At 39.2% G+C, this 23,117-nt stretch overlaps 2 protein-coding genes across 2 annotated transcripts; both read right to left on the bottom strand.

Moving 5' to 3' along the window:
• Positions 1-1,283: 1,283 nt before the first annotated feature.
• On the bottom strand, positions 1,284-3,567 carry hoxc11a (homeobox C11a). The gene is given in 3 exon segments (XM_036590859.1): positions 1,284-1,516; positions 2,737-3,540; positions 3,543-3,567. Coding segments are annotated over 3 exon segments (1,062 nt in total).
• Positions 3,568-12,922: 9,355 nt separating this feature from the next.
• Positions 12,923-15,546, bottom strand: hoxc12a (homeobox C12a). The gene is made up of 2 exons (XM_036590861.1): positions 14,964-15,546; positions 12,923-14,240 (listed from the first exon to the last, which is right to left on the bottom strand). Exons 1-2 carry the CDS (start codon positions 15,544-15,546, stop codon positions 14,002-14,004), a joined length of 822 nt encoding a protein of 273 aa, XP_036446754.1. The 3' UTR covers positions 12,923-14,001.
• Between the last annotated feature and the right edge of the window lie 7,571 nt (positions 15,547-23,117).

The following is a 23,117-nucleotide window of genomic DNA, read 5'->3' as shown; positions in this document are numbered from 1 at the left end:
CTAACTTCTTTCAAGTTTCTTTGTTCCAAGAGCCAGACTTTCTTGTTTACTATTTACTGCGGAAGTGCACGCCATTCCCCACGAACAGACGGTGCAATTAAGAGAAGAAAATAGCCATTTAGGGCCTCTGCCTTTATGGCAGTGTCTAGACTTGGAGAGTGGCGATTCCATTTAGAAGGTACTAAAGGAGGTTATCTTTTCCTTCTGTCTTTTCCCCCCTCGTGTCCGTGAAATACAATTTCAATGTTGTGGTTGCAAATTCATCATTGTCCAAGAAACTGTACATTTCTAGTGCAAAACGCAGTTCTGAACACAATGCATCATGCAAACACGATGAGTCACCTTTTATTGCAAGCCAATGTTTTGCTAAATAACCGCTATTTTCAAAGTTCACTGAAATGCTATTTTATTATCCGACTGTGAATTGTTCTTTCAAGTGATGTCACTGCTTCCACAGCACACCTCCACACATCTCAAATCGCTGAAAAAATTAAATACAACACACTGATCTCCCCCTACCCCCACCCTCACCCGCCTTTGTTAATAGTCGTGGAATTAGAGATTCACGTGCAAATATTTTCACATTATTTATATTTATTTCTTATGTGAAGTATCATATATCGTACACAGATCTGTTTTTTTTTCGCGATCTCTTTCTACAAGACAAGAGAACTTTGGGCATTACATAAAGCAAATAATTTAAAGAAACAATAGGCTAAAGCGCGCGAGGGCAATATAAAGAAAATAGCAGCAAGGTTATGGAAAAAAGTGAACTTAATATTTATATTTACAGTCACGAATGCACATTGCATAGTCTCTGTACAAGGAATACATTATTACTGATTGTACAAGTCACAGTTTAAGAAGACGAAAATGTAAAATCCAGCCCCAAATACTAATTGACTGTTTGTTTTATGTTACATATTTACAACAATTAAACGGATGTCCAACATATAATATTATTGTTGTGACTAAGCTACCTTTGAATGTCAATAACCTGTGGCACAGATTGAAAGAGTTTATTCCAAACGACATCAAATAATTTTGAACTTGGATTTCACAACCACGCATTCCAATTCAATAATTTCCTTCCTCATTGGCCTAAAGTCTACACACTCTCCTTATCCACCTTTTCCTCAAACCCCATCTTAGTCAGCGCTGGCTTCATCACTACAGATGTATCAAATTGATAGAAGCAGTTTGGAACATGACCAGCTACAGTTTACGGAAATAATCAAGTAAAATCAACATTTAGCCTGCTGAGGGTTCGTTCAGTTCGAGGCTTATAGCAATGGGTTCCCAGAAAAATACTGCAAGCGGTCTCTGCTCAGCTTCTTTTCTTTCATCCTCCTGTTTTGGAACCATATCTTCACTTGTCTATCGGTAAGATTTAGCATTCTGGAGAGCTGCAGCCTCTTCTCCTTGTTGATGTAAACGTTAAAGAAAAACTCTCGTTCCAGTTCTCGAATCTGAAACTTGGAGTACGGACATCTCTTCTTCCTCTGGCGTGGGGCACCTAGGAAATATTGAAAGAACGGTTTAAAAGCATTAGTTGGCAGTGCAGTGATCTTCTGATCGAAAATAAATTTGGTAGAACGCTACAAAAGTTAATTTTTTTTCACTGCGGCTTGTGGAAAGGCGCACAGACGGCATTAAACGCAAAGTGAACTTGAAATCTGACGTTTAGAGGAAGTGGTTTTGATAGTTTTGCTTTAGCATTAAACCCTGCTCGAAAATTATTATTAGTATATTCTGTTTGGGTGTGAATAAGACATAAATAAAGTGAAGAATGTAGATATGAAACCACACGATCAAACAAGAGATCAACGCTGTAGATACTAAAGAAATTTCCGTTAATGGGCCTTCTTTTGTTGGTTTGATTCCAACACCAGATAGTGTTAGTTTTACAAAGATACATTGTTCCTATAGAAAATACCCTGCAGTGGGCCCTACCATTTCATTTCAAGGACATGTTGGAGCTAATCTGCAGTGAACTGTTGGCTATTCCTTCATAGCAAATGGCTCCATGGTGAATAACATTATGAACCAAAATTAAAAAGGTTTTGTCAGTTATTTCAGTCTTGTATTCGCTAAAACTTATCACAAACTTAGCAAATAGAAACCAAAAGTAGCATAAGCATGACAGACTTTAAACTAGACTATTAATATTTTGTTGAAAATTTAAATATGCTGGAAAGGCATACAATAAGATTTGACAAATAGATAGATAGATAGATAGATAGATAGATAGATAGATAGATAGATATTTACTCTTCATATATACTGATCCAACACTATCGTGTCAAATGCATGGCATCTCAAGTCACAACACGACTTGCAGTATGGCTAATAGAAGCATCTACCTAGTTTGCATGCAAGCTGCTCAAAGAAAATTCACATGACGCCAAAGCAGTGTTCTGCCCAATTGATTTTTACTCCAGACAGCCCAACGAGAAAAGCCCCTAAAATGCCGAACGCAAGTTCATGATCAAAGTTAGCATTTGTCACAATAGCGCGCTCTTAAAATTTCACAGACTCTAGGATAGCAGCGTCTGTGTATAACATCCCCTTTTTTCAAAGCGCTTTCCCATCGTAAAAATTCTTTTCGTTGGAGGAAAGAGCTTTGTAGGTTATAATAAAATCCTTTGAATGCTTATAAAACTCCACATAAAATCTGACCGACAAAACACCGGGCTAGTCCCTTAACCTTTCCCCATTTACAGCTTCGGTACCTACTCGAGTGGCTGATCTTGCCCGCGTTGCCGTCCTTTGTTGCTGTCGAGCTACACGAGCCAGAATTTGTGTGTTGCTCCTCATCCTCCGGCTCCTTTTCCGGCTCGTCCACCCCCGAAACGGCGCTGGCCGGCTGGGTCGCGCTCTCCAGCTTGGCCGCCTCGGTCTTTTGTAAACAATGGTCTGACTGATTGTCCGCGCCGCAGTACGCCGTTTCGAAAAAGCGATCGAAACCTTGGGGGAGCACGTTGTTCTTGCCCACGCCGGAGTAGAAGCCGGTGGAGGGGTGGTTTGAGCTGGGATGGTGGTGGTGGTGGTGGTGGTGGTGGCTGTACACGCTCTCGTTTTTCATGAGCATTTCTGTCATGGTGGATGGCGGAAGACAGTCCCTGTGCACCAGATCCTCTCCTGAGTAGCAGGATGCATAGTTGCTTCTATGGTGCCATTTGCTGGAAGGGTCCAGGCCGTAGGAAACGTCTCTCACCGGCTGCACTTGAGACAGGTTTGTGGAATAAGGGTAGGTGATTTGCCGCGAGGGCCCTTGCGGAAGGAACGACGAGACTGTGGAAAATTCGGGGACGTAGTAAGTGCAGCTGGGGAGGTAGATGTTAGAGGCACAGCCCGTCCTGTCCCCAAACTCGGACGTCCGGTCTTTGCGCGTCTGGGAGCAGAAGTTGCTCAGATTCACCGAGTTAAACATCTTTCCCCTGTCCCCCGCGCTATAGATAGATGTTTTGGATTCGAGCTGCAGAAGAAGAAAATTTGGGAAGGCGAGATGACGCGCAATCCGTCTAAGTCGCCCCGTAACACGTGATCGAAAGTAGATATTGTCATATATCAATTTGGAACACTTGGATGCGTAGGAGTGGTTCACTTAGGTACGATCTGAGAGATACGAACGATTAATTTGCAAAACACCGCAGGAGCACGACCAAACGACCAAAATGAGTAACAGATTTCAGTTTGTTGTCTTTACGCAATTTATGAGAATGGAAGGAAGCACTTATTTTCTATTTATAGGAATGCTTGAAAACCTATAGGCTAAGTAGCGCTGGCTTTTTTGATTTTGGGAGGTAAGACGTTTCAACATTCTTATATATTTTTGTTATTTTGCTTACTTTGAAAGGTGAGCTATTAGGCCTTGGAGAATTATAACTTTTATGAGCCATTTCATGCTATTTTATGCAATCAGTGATGGGCTTGTATTTTCATCGAACAGTCAGTATAATTAGCTAGTTTTGGGAAGCATTGGTACCTGCATAGATGGCAGATCCATCCTGTAGAAAGAAAGAGAACGAGAGAAAGTTTATGTCTATTTTCTTGCATTCAATTGGTGTTTACTGACCAACAACGTGTAGCGTACGGAAACAAGCGTGGACAAAGCAGCTGATGGTCATGAGTGGGGAAACTTGGATCAACTTGAAGTTGACACTTGAATATTGAAGTCTTTGGGAAAGTCTGAAAAGTTTACACACTAAACAGCAATATTAAAACAGCTATATGGAGAGGGCGTTTGCCTTTATTTTTAAACACACCGCGCTTCAAGATGCAATCTTTTGTTTCGCTTTTGATGCTTTACGTTTGCTATGTTTGCCACGCTTTCCCGAAATAGAAAATAAAAACAATAGTGAAACATACATTTGTGTTTGGCCCTCTTTCCACTGCACTCCACCTCACTCCTCTATGTGTGCAAGCACATCAACAAAGACCTTGCCTATTTACTGTCACTTGATGAGTCTAGATGAAAACACGCTATCTGAGCGCCATTGTTTACACTACTGTCATTTGTTTCCTATGTAAACCATTTAAAAAGGTTATTCGTGGTTTTCAATCTGAGAAGCAAATCACGGTGCAATGTAAACAAGCATATTTAAAAATGTATTTAAGATGTTGCAGACAACGATTTAATAACAGTGTTTCCTTTTAATATTTATATCCATTTTGAATTTCAGTTATGGTTCTGAAATACTATAAAAACTGGAGTTCTTGTTTTTTTATTATTATTATTTTAAAGGTAGAAAGACAAACTTTAAATCTAAAATAATTTGTACGCAAATGTATCCACGTTGCGTTCTACTTTCAGCTAAAACTAATCTTTGATTTGTCGTTTATTTTTGCATGGCAAACATTTGCCAGGCTAAACTGATGAATGCCATCATTGATACCCTTTATAGAGCAGCATCAGTAAACTAATGGAGCAGCAACTGTTTACGAGGCAAATTGTTTTCGTTGTCTGCACTGTAATGATATTGAAATCTAAATAATTCATTTACAAGACCATAGCTCTATTATCACCAGTTTATCTGTAAAACACCAGGGCTGGCTATTTGGGCTAATCAAACATTTACGCATCAAAAACATGTTCCGAAGCAAGACGATAGTGAAATGAGAAAATACAACTGAATGCTAATCAAAAGTGGCATAAACCTCTTAGCAATTATCTAGAGTGTAGAGTTAAAATTCAACTGGTTTACCACACTTGGTGAAAAAAAGTATGTGGTAATGACTTTAGCTTGTTTAGAGCCCCTTATACACAGACAAAAGGTTGGTGTGCAAGATGCCTGCAACCAAGTACAAAGAAACCAGACAGCTGCCCAGACACAGCACTTGAATTTGACCACTAAAATTCTCACTGCAGCCACCATAAAAAAGCGCAATGGCCGAAAAGAAAACGAAGAAAACCCTTTGTTAGATGAGCAGGTTTGGATGGAAAAAAATAACACATTAATTGACGTAAGGCACCATTTACTTGGCGATTTTTATTAATATGGAATTTTTAGCGCCATTTCAATTCACGTGGGAGCGCAATCAGCGGGTTATTAATGTTTTGCACTACAGCAAAAGCAAACTTGTACATATTTATTGTGAAATAACTATGGAAAGTAACTTCCACAACTTTGCATATTCACCTGCATCCTGGAGTTTTAACATCAAATAAAGGCCACTGTGAATATGAGCCGATTCTACTTTCAGAAAAAAATACATGGAAGTGGAAACCAACATTTATGGAGAATAAAATGTAATTATAAAATGTAAGAAACACTGAAATAAATAAAAAGCAATTGAAATAAAGCACTTGTGGGATCTGGGCTTTGTACCATCTCTCAAACTTGACATTATGAATTGGAGGAGTTACTAATGCAATTCGTTATCTTGGCGTACAATTTCAAGGCATGGAAGAATTCGCGTCCAGAGTGGTCAGTGTTATTTCATCACAGGCCTCAGTCGACTGTACCTCTCGGCTGCCTTGTCTAACAGGAATCATTCGTGTGGAAATGTGGTTGAAATGTGTACAGCCTATCTGTGTATGATCTCACATTGCACTTCCAGTGTTCCACTCGCAGTAGGACCCTGAAGTTCAAACAAAGGCTCGGCTTTTCTCCCTCAAAACAAGCACTATTTCCTCGCAAATGGTCAGCCCCTGCTGGAGATTTCGACAATTGTGGAGCACGATTTGAATTGAGCAAATAGCACGTCCGTGAAAAAAAGGCCGGGAAGGCGTTTAAAGTTTTGAGAGCTCTTACCGAGGACAGAGGTGTTGTAAACGTTTGCCGTACACTGCCTAAAACCATCACTAGGAAGCACCACAAGCTTTACGGCTGTCTGTGGAATCTAAACAATGTCCTCCTCGCTCCATAATTACAAAGTAAAAGTGTAACGCTGGTCTTGAAAAACACTATTTCTTCTAAAAAAAAAAAGAGTCGCACCTTGTTGCTTGCAGTGAACGCTCATTGAGATAAATTGTGTTTAGGGTTCTTCAGACTTGAAAACTGAACCCGACTGTGAATTTGCCAAGCCCTTAAGTGGCCAGTTTTTTCACAATTCGTGCACATTGGTCCTTGTGTCATGTTGCAAGAAAAAAAATACACTAACAATGTAACTTATTATATTGGTTCTATATATAATAAATTAGGATATTTGCAATTTTGGTGCTTTCACCAGCAATTTTCTCAACTATGAACTCTGGGCTGTTCAGTGCTGGCTCACACAGCCCAGGTTTGACAAGAAGGCTAAAATGGGAAGCGGTGTTATATTATTACTGTCCCCTCATGGCCTAGATAAATTTAATTGGATGTAAGTCGGGCTGTTAAACTCGCTTGTATGAGCTGTGAACAGTTTCAAGCAACAACAAAAATTGCCCTTCTTTACTGAGGTCTCGGGGAGTGCACCTAGCCGTGGAGCGTTAATACATGCAACCAGCTTCCAATCTTCCAACTATGTAAATTAGATTTAGAAATTTTACAAATACACCAATCACAGAATCACATTTGCCTTTTAATTGTCAGATTTTTTGGGGTGGGTCACAGCACAAGCACCTGTATTTTTGGAGTGAGTCACATTGTAGTGATCATTGTTATAGCCTTATTATGCCCCACTTTGACTAACAGAAGTAGCCTTAATTGTTTTTACTGGACCCGAAAAGGCTGTATGTTTTTTTTTTCCAGCGAAAATGAAGTAAGCTAAGACATTATACACTAACGCTGAAACCGCTGTCACTGACAAACGCTAAAAAAGTCTATTTAAGATCGTTTCGAATTGTTTCAATTGCCCTAAATATATCTGCGAAGATCTCCTTGGGGTTAAATGCGTTTTACAGTTTCACTCTATCTTTTAACCTAGTATATATGCAGTGTGATTGCGCACGATAATGTAAGCACTTACGCATATTGTGTGGTCGCTATTTCAGAGCGCATCAAGATTACAGTAATGTTATGATGTTTTCGGTATTGATTGCACAATTTAAAGCTGTTTACAATTCACTGCGATATATATAACTCAATGTTAAATGGTTGTGATTTTTCCTTTCATATCAGCTCATATTTATTAATAATTGTTATTGTTATTAAGCAAAAGTTTTCTACATTAAAACACCGATAAGACGTTTCTACACTTATACAACACTCACTAGCACATTTAAAGAGACTTTCGCAAAATTAATACATTTAAAAAACAATTATTATACTGAAATGAACGCTTAATGTTCAATGGTTACGTAGACTACAATAGTACACTTAACGGAGGCCTCATTTTATGGTTTTGTGTTGAAGTGACTGCCATAAGAAATGTAGAAATGAATGAAAGTTACCTGTAAAAATAAAAAGAAAATGTAAGCATTTTGAAACGTCCCTATTTGAAAACAATCATGCAGCTTTAAACTTAAAAAGTCAGCAACCGGGTTTACTTAAATGTTGAGTTAATTGAAGTTATCAAACGTAAAACACAGATTATTCTTCTGTTAACTTTTCAACGAACTCCAAATTTCAAGTTAACCAAGTTGCCTACTTTTTAAACTTTACAAGCTGCATAATTTGTGTTATGTTTATACGTGCGTTACGTTTCAAACGTATTGTTTCATTCCAAAACGTCAAAATACATTAAGCAAGAATACAAGTTTTGGTTTTGTTTCCATTTAAATGTATATGACATATACATTTTACATATTTTTCCTTCCCGTGTGGGTCCTGATGATCGTGGCCTTGCACCTCATGCCAGCAGCAAATTGCACCAACATTGCCACATGCGCAAAAGAAAAAAATCGTTCGGAATCGCTGGGAAAGAGAAGCTTTTTTGACACCACCGAGGTGGAGACACGGCCTGCTGCACCAGCACAGCCGCTTGCCTCTGCCGTCGTTTTCTGCGGCTTCTTTCGGTAATATCTGAGTTCAGTTCGGAAGACTAAAGTCGCCCCCGAGGAGTAGTTGGGGGCGAACATGGAAACAAATCAGCGGTCAAACACACGCCGCAGAGCCACGATTCAGAACTCACGAAACGTCACGCAGAACAAGGTTAGTATCCTTTCGCATACCTGCTGGGGAATGAGGTCATGTATGGAGAGACTGGCGCTTATGTGCTTCTACAAAAAGGCCAGATCACTCAAATCAGAGCGTTTAGGGCACCGAGAGGAACCAAGTCAGGACGGAAACGGCCTCGTGGTGAAATGAAACAGGAAACAGTGATTGGATGATATACTTTTTTCTGTCAGTGGTCTGTTGTTGATAACTGACACAGTAACCACGTAAATCCGCGTTAATCCTATACTAATACTGTGCGCCTGTTAAAACGCTGCGGAGTGCCTGTCAGGCTTCGGGGAGTCGTTGATTATTGGCCCCTTGATTTGACAAGAACCAAAAAATACCTGATATATATTACTTCACATTGCAAAGGAATGGTAGCAGAAAAGTTCCATGTAGACCCCTGATTCTCTGTGTGAGTTCATCTGAATTGGTGAGCAGTCGAGATGTCACTTTTTATTTAAAAGAAAATGTTAGAAAATACAAGAAACATCCCAAAACGTAAGGCTGTTTGACTTGCGTGAAAACACTTTCAGCGTTAAGTAATATGAACTAAATCCACTATAAATGTTAAGTTGGTGGAAATAGGTTATATTTGAATACTAGTCTGCAACCATGCAAATGCAGCTACAATTCTTCTATTGCATTTCTTGCTACTGGAGCTGAATTCTGTGTACGCGATGGTGCTGGATACGTAGATCCATATAAGGTGCATACTAACTTGACCTTCAAGTTGTGCTTTGCTCCCGCCCACCAGGACGGGCCCAATGCAAAGGGGGTGGTGGGGGGTGGAGAAGGGGGAGGGGGGTCATCGTATTCCTGGTGAAGTCAAATGCTATCTGTTTCATTTTTGTACTTTTTCACCAAAAAAAATAAATAAATAAAAAATAGTGCAACAGGACCAGGCTTCATAAGCTCGTTAAAAACATTTTAGAGTCTTTTCTATTCAGTTCGCATTATGGAGAACATCTATATTTGCTAATTTAGTCCAGAAAAAAATGTCTGACGGTGTATTTTTTACAATCTTTTTATGAGGTCATGTTTGATCCATCGACCCTAAAGCCTCGTTGTATGTTATGTGATTATGACCGAGCCCGGTACAAACTAGCTACAGGTCACCTTATTGCTGTATTGTTTATCAACAACTTACCCGACCGTAATGAGTTTGCCTTAATAGGTTAAGTCATAGCGGTGGACGCGTGGGTGCCATTGTGAAAGGCTTAATGCACTAGCTTAGCAATTACATACTCTTAAAAAAACAAAATAGTGAATTCTAAAAAGTGAATGTAAATTTGGTCCATTATTTGGACATTTTGTACCGTTTCCAGCTCTGGGTGTTGCCTTAAAGCACCGACGCATATAGTGGCCTTTTTGCACATTGAAAATAATGAGTGTGCAGTAATAGTTACATAAATTTAACACCCTGTGTATTTTCTTACATGTGAAATAGAATTCTGCACATAGAAATTCACAGCCATAGCACAGCCAAACGGCAAAGGTTTGAATATTTATACACCAACGCCAAGATTCTGTAGGTGCGCACCACCTTTAAGCAAAGCAGTTCAGCAGACCTCAACAAGTCTGCTACTTGCCAACAGACCGAGACGTTAAATAACCCCAGCGTAATTTTCAATGGTTTTTATCGTCAAATCTCCAAGGGAGGTATGAATAATGAAAAGAGCTAAATGCGTTTCGCGTCTATTTCCTCGTGTCCGTACGCACGACGAGTGAACGATTATTTAGCCTCTAATAATAATAATAATAATAATAATAATAATATAATAATATAATAATAATGAAGCATGACAGCAACATCTAATTGATGTTGTACTTAAAGTCGTGTTGTGCAGAGCTGTGTGGAAAGCCAAATTTTAAATGAGTTCAATACTCACTTAAAAATGAACATAATGCTATAGCAAAGTTTACAATGAGGGGAAACTGCGTGGAAAGTATTTAGATACTTTTGTTTTTGTTATTTAATACGCTTCTAGCGCATACATTCATAAGCGCTTCATTTCATTTTAGGCCTAATATTTACAGTTTTCAAACTGACATACAAAGGTCTGTTTTTAATCAAAAGTGGTCAAGTGTTGACATTTTACCTTTATTTGCATAAAAAAGTGACAGCTATGATTCACTGAAAAGCTTGGATGTGTCAAGACGTGTTGGTAAATATGTAATAACTTCAACACCAAATTAAACATACATACATAGCTAATAAAACCCAAGTTTACATACACATCTCTCTCTCTCTCTCTCTGTCTCTCTCTCTCTCTCTCTCTCTCTCTCTTACTCTCTCTCTCTCTCTCTCTCTCTCTCTCTCTCTCTCTCTCTCTCTGTCTCTACTCCCACACTCACAACTCAAGAATTTGACGTGGATGCATATACTGGAGGTGAGGTGGGGGCGACCGAGGGCTTGCTAGACCACATGACAACACAAGTTCTGTGTGAAGGGCACGGTGGAGCTCAATGACCTCTGAGCCGGGGAGACAAGCCCCCATAAACAGATTGAGCCAGTCTCAAAGTCAAAAGCGCCGCAGCGCATAAAATGGCATTGTTAAGATTGAAGCGCTCGCGCTTAGAAAGAAGCTCAGGCCCATATAGGCCTACTTGACATAGACCTGCACAGTTAACTTATGTCCAATTATGTTTTTTTTATATGTATAAATCCACTGCGGCAAAATTGTAGCTAACTGTTGCGGCCAAACATACCAGTACTGCCAAAATCAGTTTTCCAACATTTCCCTATTAACTAGAAAACCACATACCTTTATAATAGTATTTTATAGAAATATTGAGAAGACTAACATTTTATTAAACGACATTAAAAGACATTTATCCATAGATACAAGATCTTGGTGGTCCAAGAAAGCTGCCTTTAAGAAAAAAACGCGTGGGGGACACGTTGTTTCAGTAGTTTCAGACTTTGGATGATCCATTACGCACCAAAAATCTGGGCACAAATACAGCCGTTGTTTTCACTAGCTGGCGCTTTTGGTTGGTTTTGGGCGCTGGGGGCGAGTATCCACTAGGTGGATATCTTCACTTAGCCAGCACTGAAAGGCCTCGAATTGCAAGCCTTGAACGCTTTTACTGAAGTGCATTATAACACTGGTTTTGGTGATTGCTACGATTTTATGTAATTGTAGTTCACAAGATTCAAAAAGAGTTCAGACTTTCGCTGTATTTGCGCATCAGTGAGGCGCAGCAGCGGTGTGAGATCAGCAACATGGAACTGAATTTGTGAAATCTGATCGATAAGTGAAGTCAATAGGTGGTCGAACACGTTTTATTCGCAGGCAGGACGCCGAGGGCACGGCTGTAAGGTAAGTAGAGGCGCAAAAGTTACCGCCTTGTTTTGTTCCCAGATCAAACAGGGTCTCGTTTGGCTGGTTGAAGGCAAAAAGCCTGCTCGACTTATGTGTCGAAACATGATCTGCGGATGTCAGATTCTCTTTAATATCTTTTGGTAAAAATATCAGTATTGATACTATACTAAACAGGAAGGAGTGAGAAAAAGAAGCTGCGGGTTACAGTGAAGTTTATAGACTTTATTTATCAGAAACCTCAGGTTACACATACATCGATACATTCATGAATTCGTAACTTTATATACAGGACAGTTTTAGGTGATCACATTGAAGACAAACGGAACGGGGGAAAAAAGTAGAGCATTATTAAATGACAGGAACACAGGTACGCCGGGCTCCAACGCCACTGACAGAACATAACACGCTTTCCACAGTTTCACAAAAAGAGAACTCAAAGGAAAATGAAGGAATATGTATTGACAACATTATAAAGGAAAGGTAGCACCGATTAAGAAGTGTCAGAATTATCAACTTTGAATGTTGCTGTAATAATAATAATAATAATAATAATAATAATAATAATAATAATTATAAGAAGAAGAACAGCTTGAATTTTAAAGTTTAAATAACAGGGCTCATAAATAGGTTTCTAAACCACTTCTTTGTCCACACGATTAAGACATTCTTTTTTCAGTTTTGATAAAGTGTCTTGAAATAATGCATGCGCAACACTGAAACCTAAACCAGGTCGGAAAAAAATAATCGTCTCAATAGAAGCTAACTAGAGCCGTAATCAACATGCAGCAAATATAGAATTCTTATTTCCACTGGCATTTATTTGTTAGATTTATTTCTAGATAAGTAACATTTCAGACAGAAATGGCCTCCATTCATTTGGGAATATACATCGCCATCCTTGTTAGAGTCGTTCTGAATCCATTAGGTACATTTCCTTTTACTTTTCAACAACGTAATTCATCGCCATTGACATTTAATCATGCACTTCCCTCCCAAAAGCATTTCAGTGGCTTAATTAAGTAGGCCTAAACACTCCTGTCCAAACTCGGGTCAAGGGACGTGCAATTACGAAAGAAACGATCCTCCAGCATTACAGAACGCAATGGCACGACCCTCGCTTTTCACGAGGCTTAAATAGAATATGAACGTTGGTTTAGCAATAACAAAGCAGTGATAACCAGCTCTCCATCCGAGTCTGATTTCAGGCCGTGCGTAAAAGCAATGTGGGGCTTGAGAGAAATAAAAACACAGCACTGATCTTCTCACTATCGTGAGAACGAAAAGGATTTTCGAATAAGATTTCGATTTCGAGCCATAAAAACGCTGGCGTGCTACGCTGCGGTTTGATTTTCAAGTCTCTCAGATCCACCCGGCGGCCTTTTTTTTCGCCCGTGACCGTGAACGTGTCCGAGAACACGTGGGGATCACTGTGGACGAGATAAGAGTTTCATGGTTTTCACACAATATTAATCCCTGCAGCCCCTTCCTAGCAGTATATGCTTTTAGTGAAGGCTACACATGTGGCTCCAATGCAGTTCGGGAAACTGCTTACACAATGCGCTCGCCAATAGAACGTGAGGCCCACCATTGCTGGGGCTCTCCAATTATTTGTTGCGAACGCACAACAGACCCCGTTTACCTTCTGGACGACGCACCAGCAGATACCGTAGAGGCTCTGCAACCTAAGTAATAAATAGGTTCCATCTCACAAAGCATTTTTAATTGCCAGTAAAATTCAGGGTCGCTTTGGTGGACTTTCTCACAGCTTAATTGTGACTAAACGCGTAACTCGCCTTATATATTTATAATTGTGAAAGAGGAAAGTGGCTGAGAGCGTCTTCCAAATTGCGCGAGAAACAAACAAACAACAACAAAGAAATAAAACAAACATACACAACACAACACGCTGGACGCTCCAGCCACTTTACAGTGAAATAGTGGCTACAGCAGGTTAGGAGTGTTCCCCCCTGCTGTCATTTGGTCGCTTTGCCCCTGTATTGATTTCTGCATGCTTATGCACGTTGCCTTTTGACGCAAATCAATGCATGACGGGAGCAAATGAAGTCGTTTTTTTGAGAATAATACTGCCATATTACCCTCGCTGGAATAGTGGTGTGGGTGCTAACAGCTGAGATGTGCACGGCTCCTTAAAAGAAGGACAAAGCCTGCTCCCTCAGCAAAAGTCTCTTCTTCTTCATTCGCCGGTTCTGAAACCAGATCTTGACCTGTTGGTCGCTGAGGTTGAGCCGGTCTGACAGCTCCCTCCGCCGCTGCCTGGTGATGAACTCGTTCAACATGAACTCGCCCTCCAGCTCGGCCAGCTGTAGCTTCGAATAGGGTTTTCGCTTCTTGCGGGTCCGGGTGTGCATCGGGTACCAGGGGGCACCTAGAAGGAGGAGGGGGGGCAGAGCACGAATTAGATACCTCCAGCACAATAACTGACCATGACCTCATATCATCCTCATATCATCCTCATATTATGTTCATATTATGCTACTGGTTTATTGCGCTTTCATTGACAGCTTGCAGGCCTCCTTGACAACTGATGCTAAGGTAAAGCCAGGCTGATGAGGGGGAGTATCACCCAACTGCCTACACTTCCACTAATTTACATGTGTCCAATGAAGTTTTACTGTGTGGGTTAAAGCCACATTTACACCACAATTAAGTCTGTCTTACAAATAACCCCCCTTTACTTAGCACAAATATTAATTCGGTTTACGAGTCATTAAAACATGAACACTCTCTTTTGCTCCACAACTAACTTCATTTGGATAAGCTTTAGAAATTGTTGCACAGTAATATTAATAATGCACGGGTGTTGAAGGCAAAAAGGGTCCTGGCATGGAGACCGAGGGGGATTTTATGATGTTGTGTTTACTGGTTGTATAAATGACTAAACGCTAAGGCTGGTGAACGTAGAGCATTTTAGGGCAACCCCTAGTGGCGCTGATCCACCATGCAAGTCTATCCTGCAGACAAATCACTGCATCTGACAGCATATCCACAAGTACGCTCGCTCAGCTAAGAAGTTGAGCGCAGCAAAAGCAATGCGTGCACGTTCTGCAAACGACTCATTTAAACTAGAAGCTGCACGCTCGTCACCCACCTCCTCCTGTGGACATATTGCTCGTGTGGTTCCCCGGCGACACCAGGGTCTGTGGGTCGCTGCCCGAGCTTTTTCCTCCGTCGTTGAGCACTGACGAGCTGGAGTCGGACTCCAGAGACTGGCAGGACGGCGGGTTTTGGGTCAGATGCTCGGTGCCGTAGTCGTATTTGAAGGTGCCACCGTTGCCCATCCCATTGTGCACCCCGTGATCGGAAGATACTGATGTCTCCCGCGCCCTCTCCTCTCGTTTGAGGCTGTTGCCGTCCGAGCAAGCCTCTCGGCTCGCGCCGCCGTTGCCGTAATAGCACTTCTCGTCCGGCCGAGCTATTTCACCACACGAGCGGTTGAACGACGGATTAATGGACACGGGACTGCCGAAGTAGGACTGAGGATATCCATTGCACGACTCCGATGGGTTCCAGGGGAGGGAGCAGACATTGTCCCTTCTTGGGTACGAGAGAGACGGTAGCCCCGCCAGTTGTCCCCCTGAGGCTCTAAAATTCGGGAAGTAAAACGTGTCTCCAGTGTGGATGTTTACCAAAGGTCCCACAAACCCAGGATTAAGGAGATTATGCTCGCCCATTTCCGCGGGCCTGACCAACAGCTTCTAGTTTATTGCAATCTGACATTTAACATAGTTAAACCTGGGGGTGCACCTGATTGGCCATTGCCACGTCACGTGCAGGAGCCTGCTCGAACTCCAGAAGGCACCACCCACTTTGGTCTATTTGAGACAAAACAAAACATTAACTTCTGTATTACGGATTTTATATGCTTTTTAAAAATACTATAAAATATCTTATTAAAAAATGTAAAAAACTTGTCGAGTCTGCCTGTTCTCCAACGTTCGTCCTCTTTGGTAGGAATATACAGAACTGTCCCTAGCCTCGTTTAATATCTTTATTACCTGGTAAATGATCTTTAAATTCTTTTTTTTCCCCATACAAAAACTGTTCATTTTTCTTGACGCAGGGGTTCCTCGTGACATCTTGTTTTCGTGCAAATTACGGTTGAATTCGGTGTCATATAAAGCTGTGATGATCCACTTTTACAGGCTTGTTTTAGAGAAAGACTGATGCTCAGTGCTGCACTACACTCGTATTTACTGTAACGGGGTCAGCAGGTTGAAACCGTTGGCTCTGTAAAATCAGATGATATTCTATAAGGTTACTTTAAGAGCGTAGCCTATATTTCAAATAATGTGCTCTCGTACACCTCACATGAACAACTTTAACAGATACCCTCCATAAATACTCGCAGCCAAACTCTGGGAAGATTGTTACACATCTCGCAATTCTTTTATATGAACTTTACAAGCTAGTAGAGGGTATTTAAATGATCCAGCCGCCCCGAATGCACCACGCTAGATCACTTTAATTGATATGTGATTGCAAACACTGGAGACGCGAGAACGCAACTGCGCTTTGGCGCACGGCCTGTGCGTCACTGCAAAAGCCTGTGGAAGATTGCAAAAAAAAAAAATAATAAAATAAAAAAAAATACATGCACATGAATTGATCAGTAAAGAATAAAGTCGATGGTTTAACCTACTTCAAATGAGTCAAAGACTGGAGCACAAAATCCACTGTGTCTACACTAATGTGCACCATGCGCTTGCAGAATGTAAACTATGCATCCTACCATTTGTAAAATTCAGAGCAAGAGCTTGTTTCCTAAGGTATTAATTAGGCTACATTCTCACTAAAATTAGTATAACGGGTACTCAGCTCAATAGTGTGACCTACGATTCACCTTTTAGACGTTTTCTTATGGAGAATTAAAATTTTTCTTGTACAACAGTGTACGTGCGTGCGTGTGTGTGTGTGCGCGCGTGTGTGTAGTGTGAGTAAGGGGGGTGTTGGCTATTTGTTGCTTGTTAAACTTTGCTGAAATCACACGTTTCACTTCAAAATGGGAACCACGTTTTGTTGGCTTTGCAGCTTTACGTAACAGCATTACTAATAGTGGAATATTTCAGGCAACTTGTTTATATTTTGTCTTTTCTTTTAACACTCCTTTGTTTTGCCAAATTTAATGTTGGCGTAATACCACTGGCAGAGTAACCAAAAGAAAACAAGACAACAACTAGATGGAAACTATCCTCTTCCAGCCAGAGTGAATAATGTGGCCGAAGATAGAAGGTTTTTTACACCATAGACATGTCAATGAAGTTCAGCGCCTCGAAGCGTAGAAACGTCCAATGCTTTGAGCCACTCGCAGCTTATTCTATGTAACCTTAAAGATTTTTTACTATTTCAAGTTATCAAGTCCCATTTTAATAACTTTGAAAGTATAGATTCGATTGAACTTGAAGGATCCATTGATATAGATCTTACATAAGGACGCCCGTAAGTTTAGTTGCTCAAAAGATGAAAGAAAATTTTGGAGGAAGTCAGTGGCATTTGTTTAGCACGTCGATCCACCAACTTTGTTCCACGACAAAAGCCCTCGACTGCTGGAAACGATGATAAACCCCTAAAACCTGAAGACTAATTATTCTAATTAAGAAATTTCACTTACCGCAGGGATTGGAAAGCTTACAAAAATTGTCCAAAAATTGAAGAAACGCGCTGAAAGTAGCTGTTGTCAGTTCAAGGTCAGTGTCTAGTGCACTGTCTGCAGCGTATTGAGAAAGCTGTCTTGGTATTCCCTTCCCGTCCAGACAGGGCAATAGCGTAAACAAAGGCCTTTTTACTGGCTTTTATTTTCTAAAGGCACAGGTTGTCTCCCTTTTAAACGTGTAGCGGATTTCTTCCTGGGACTATTTCCCCAAAAGACTTAAACCTAAATCTAAAGTTCTGCACTCTAAGGAAATTACTGAAAATCTTTATTAAGAAAAATATTTTAAAGAAGAGATGTCTATGGACACATCAAGGCAATGGGGGATGCGTCTCATATTTCAAGCCACAAAAAATAAATAAAAATAATAAAATACAAGTAAGAGCACTTGTCAATAAATCTATGTCTACCATGTATTTCTTTGCGTAACGTTCCTAACGTGTTGAGAATAATTAGCTAATGTGTGCCTTTATCCATAACTAATTATAAAATGAAAATGTTGCATGAATAAAATTGTAAATTCAGAGGAATCCAATAGAACTGTAGTTTTTTTTTTTTCCCTGAAAGTTATCCTGGACGAAAACATAATAAATAAGGAATTAATAGAAAGGTTAAAAAGAAAACGTGGCGAAAATAAACATAAATCAGTAATAGGTCGAGTAAATGGCCAAAAGTTCTTTGTGGACCAGAATTTAATAACACCAACATTTTTAACAGCATGAGTTTAATATTTTCACAAAAATGTTTCAGTGTTTTTTGAAGCGTTTTTTTTGTTGTTGTTGTTGTTTGTTATCATCTGTGGTCATAATGTTTCAGAATATTTTAGTGCACATCAGTCTTGTGATTGCATTTTAAATTATATATTATATATATATTAAATTATATATATATTAAATTATAATAAATACTTTATCCTTTTATATTACGTATATATTACATTTATATTACAGATTCTTTATGTAGTATGCGAGATGAGTAAAAAGGCATGATGTCGGGAAAAAAAAAGATAATACTGTGTTCAAAAGATACCGAAACAACCGCTATATTCGAGACTTTAGTTGTATGTAATCGTAATTTTCAATACTTACATTTAAATTTCATATCCAGACTCTTCACTCTGGACTAAGAGGCTAAGCTATTATCTTACAGATATTTTTAAATAACTAATGTTGCATCCTTCTTCCTGCTGCTTATTTTGTGTTATCTAACTTACCAATCAATACATAGTTTTATTACCTGCTTAAAGCAGCTGATTCTTTGTTTTTGTTTCTATTTTTCTCAACATATTTCAGAATATGACACCCATTTTTTCTATTTTTTCCATTTTTTTGCAGATAAAAAGACCAGTCACAGAAGCAAGTCAATTGACTGCAGGCTCACGAGCACGAGGACGTTGTGTGGATGCTGCACTGTTCACTTCCTGATATTTCCACCATACCACCACCAGAGGATATCAGCCCCCTTTCTCTACCTCGCTCAGCTCCTTTTGCACAATGCAAAACCCAAACCGCACCATCTGGGCTCCACTCACGCTCCGGTACGAAAGACCACAGCTTATCTGTGTTTCGTAAATAAGTTTGCATTTTTGAACATCAATTCCTGGTTTAATAAGTACTGTAAGCAGCATATTTAGCATAAAATCTCTTATTTGTATATTTCTTTTTTTTTTTTTTTGACATTTGCTGTTGTTGATGTGAAGCTTTCACACTTCCAGGTTTAGTGAATTCAATATATTTTTTTTTCTATAACTATGGGCAAATTTTATTTTGTATTAGTTTTTGATTGCTAATTTAGATCTTCTCTAATTCACCTAAGCAAACGCCTGATGTGCTTTATGTTTGAAACTGCTTCCTAATGCAGTTAGCATTTTTGCTACTTTCAGTATTCGTAACTGCCCAATAACATGCCAGTTGCAAAATTCTACATGACAAATTATGGAAATGGTGTCTGTGAATTTTTTTTAATTTAACATAGGCGTCAAAATTCATTGACCTCCCTGCGGGTCAATTTCAGCGCTAAACATTATGTACTAATGTAAGACTCTTCTGTCTTCATTCATTAGAAAACGTCGGAAAACTGCTTCTTTTAAAATGATCCAGCACTGAACTGTACAGACCTTTAAATTAAAAGTCCTTTTAAATGATTAAAAAAAAGTATATATATATATATATATATATATATATATATATGCTCTTACGTATATGCTAATTACAGCAAACACACAAATAATAGTAATCATCATTTTATCAGGGATATTAGTTGTTGTATTGATCTGTCAGCAACAAAATTTATTTACACACACCCACATCTATATCTTCTACATCTCTCTTTCTCTCTCTCTCTCTCTCTCTCTATATATATATATATATATATCTATATATATATATATATATATGCATACGTGCATACATCTTTAATGAGGACACACTTCTGGTGAACATTTGAATGCTTTCTGTTTATTTGCTTATTTGCTGAATTTAACACATTGGAAAAAAAAACATAAAATGTGGCCTGTGCAAAAGTTAATACACATTTTATATTTTATATTTTATGCTTGCCAATATGTTAAACTCAGCAAGCAAATAGAAATTATTCACTAGAATTAAATGAAATCCTAATATTTTTAAGTTCCCTGTAGAGGACATTTTAACTTATTTCTATTTAGAAAATCAACAAAACATGTCATACCACGCGTATATATATATATATATATATATATATATATATATATAGCAATAGGTGAAAACATCCTTTATTTACAAAATGAAAGTGCTATTAGACATTTTAAAAAGTTAAAAATAAAAATTCGTCAACTCGACAAATTACACTACTTGTCCATGTAATAATGTATATCAAATGTATGGTCATTTTAACTCCCCATTTGTCTGAGGTTCTCTTAGCCTCACATTTGCTAAATTACATTAAGGCGACGCATATTAGAAAGCGCATTTCTTAGTTTATTCTGTAATACAAAACTTACTTTCACTAGTCATAATGAAGATAATATTGTTGTTTTATTTTTCCCAAGCAGGAATGCAGAGAAAAAGTGAGACTGTATAACGAGCTGCTTAGGCCGCTAGCCTGTTTTCCTTGTCCGCGCGTGATATATGGAAGACGTATGGTGGAATAAAGTCAGCATTCAGTGTTCATAAAGTTGCGAATCACATCCTTACGATATCAAAGAGACGCAGCCAGCCTCCCATATTAAGCACTGTAGCCTACTTCCGCACCATAAACAAAGAAAGCAGGCCTACCTTTGGACATGACCCTGTGGAAAACTGCTATCTCTCGCTTTTGGACAGAAGCGCCATCATTTCACTGCGCGTACCTGTGGCCATTACATGAAGAGACTCAGTCTCTGCGAGCTGTCTTTTGGAGACGAAAACGCTCTACCTGTCTCCGTGGTCAGTATAACGTGCGGCTCGCGATGAGAGAATACAACCATTGGTGGTTTTAGAATTATATGAGCTGAGAAGCGCGGAAGAGCCCATTGCGCGTTGTGCAAGGCCTTTAAAAGAGAGAGAGAGAGAGGTAAAAGCAGAGAACCGCAAAGGTCTGCGATGCTTTAGATGGTCAGAAATGGCATGGTATATCTGTGCATTTCCCCTTTTTTATGTATTTATGACACGTCATTAACTCGAGCCGTCTAGACAGGGAAATAACACCTTGTTTGCCTGCAAACAAACCGCGGGTACTCAGTGTCCAGCCCCCTGTTTATTATTCACAAGTCTCTGATGTCAAGGTCAAAGTGACTGCATAGTCACGGTCAAGGGTAAAGAGCGCGTGACGTCAAAACAGGGAAGATCATACTATCAAGCAAGGAAGAGTAACACGTTTCACACTTTCCACATCTTCGGTGTAATTGTTTTTTCGACATAGCCTCGGGCAGTGAAAATGCAAAAAAGGTGCAGGTCGGGTGGGCTGCGGCTAAAATCAACACTGGATAGCAGGCTGCCCTCGGAAGTTTGGCAAACCTACTTAAAAGTCCGTGTGCATGTGTGTGTGTACTGTGTAGACTGTGAATTAGGACGACCGATACAGGCCAAAACTCAAATTAAACTACCAAACACCATAGACTATATTAAACACACACACACACACGCACACACACACACACACATATATATATATATATATATATATATATATATATATATATAAATGAACGTGTAGATAACTTAGCGAGATATATATATATATATATATATATATATATATATTGCAATATATATAGCACTTAGCAGTATATATATATATATATATATATATATATATATATATATATATATATATATATATATATACATGCGTGTGTGTGTCGCTGCTGTCGGAACAAAACCTTTTATCTCCAAAATAACATACGACAACTTTAAAGGAAACTTTAGACTTCAAAGGAAAACATACTTTACTTTTAATGTAAGTCAATGTAGCCAGACTTTTTTCTAAGTCAAATAAAAGAATGTGCAGTGGGATAAATACATCTGTGAAAAACTATTTACATCAGCAATAACGATGCCATTTGACTCTGACTCATGACTTTAGTATAATTAAAAATAAACAATAATACAGTATAAAAGTGACGCAAATTCCTTGCTTTCAAAAAATGGTCTGAGATGTCCTGAGCTAGGTAGAGAAAAATGTTGGTTCCAGATTTCTCCTCGACGCCCCCATCGCACAGATTTGTTCAAATCCAGCACCAGTACACCTGATTTAATTTACGGACCAAGTAGCCAAAGTAGGTTTTCGGTGGTCACATAGTAATACTGGGCTTCCATAAGGAGAGATTAGAAAGTGGCTAAATGGACATACTGACATATATACATATAGAAAGCCACTACTTGTATTGTATGTTGTTTACATTTATTCTAATGTTAGTGTTTTTTTCTTGGCAAATACGTGGCCTAGTTTATATTCTCAGTCCATACCTGATTCTTCCACTCGTCTGTGCTGTCCGCTGTAGCGTTGATCTGGATGAACTTGAGAGGAAAGTCACCCCTGTTAGCGCTCAGTCTCCTGTCAGCTCTATTGTAGCGAGATGACTGTACTAATACTGTATGAATGTACCTCACACACATCCTTTAGTGTTAATATTCCCAGAAATCAGAGTTACACTTTGTTTTAACCTAATGGAAGCGATTGTAGGCCTATTAAAGCGCTCCTTAATGGCACGCAGATACAACACTGTTTCTTTCAATCGCCATTGCAATAATAATAATAATAATAATAACAATAATAATAATAATACCTGTTAAATACAGGAACCAACAGTGACACATTGTGCATTATTCTGGTTTATTGAGACTAATATTTTGATTGAAGAAGTCTTGCGCTGTAGATTCTGGCTATGGTATGTTAAAAGCTCAGCCAATTGCTTGTTTCTACTGAAGCAACGTAGTAATGTTCATAGCTGTCATCCATTAAAAGAACATTGATAGTCATTTCATAATACAAAAAGTCATATTCACAACACTCAGACGTGGCTTGAATATGGTCGGTAACGTTAGACAACATGTTCAGTGGTCAGCTCTGATGAGCCGGTTTGCGCGACCCGATGGTGTTGAAAAGTTTTGATTTGGATCTAGAATCCCAAAGAGT

This window comes from Colossoma macropomum, unplaced genomic scaffold (assembly GCF_904425465.1).
Source record: "Colossoma macropomum unplaced genomic scaffold, Colossoma_macropomum, whole genome shotgun sequence".
In the NCBI taxonomy this organism is placed as follows: Eukaryota; Metazoa; Chordata; class Actinopteri; order Characiformes; family Serrasalmidae; genus Colossoma; species Colossoma macropomum.
This window is presented reverse-complemented; position numbering and strand designations above follow the sequence as displayed.

What these genes read in the sequence shown, in the direction of transcription:
- hoxc12a (XM_036590861.1), bottom strand. Translation starts at nt 15,546, where the DNA reads ATGGGCGAGCATAATCTCCTTAATCCTGGGTTTGTGGGACCTTTGGTA. An exon ending in CAATATGTCCACAGGAGGAG is followed by an intron (nt 14,241 to 14,963) that starts GTGGGTGACGAG and finishes TCCTCCTTCTAG; the next exon opens with GTGCCCCCTGGTACCCGATG.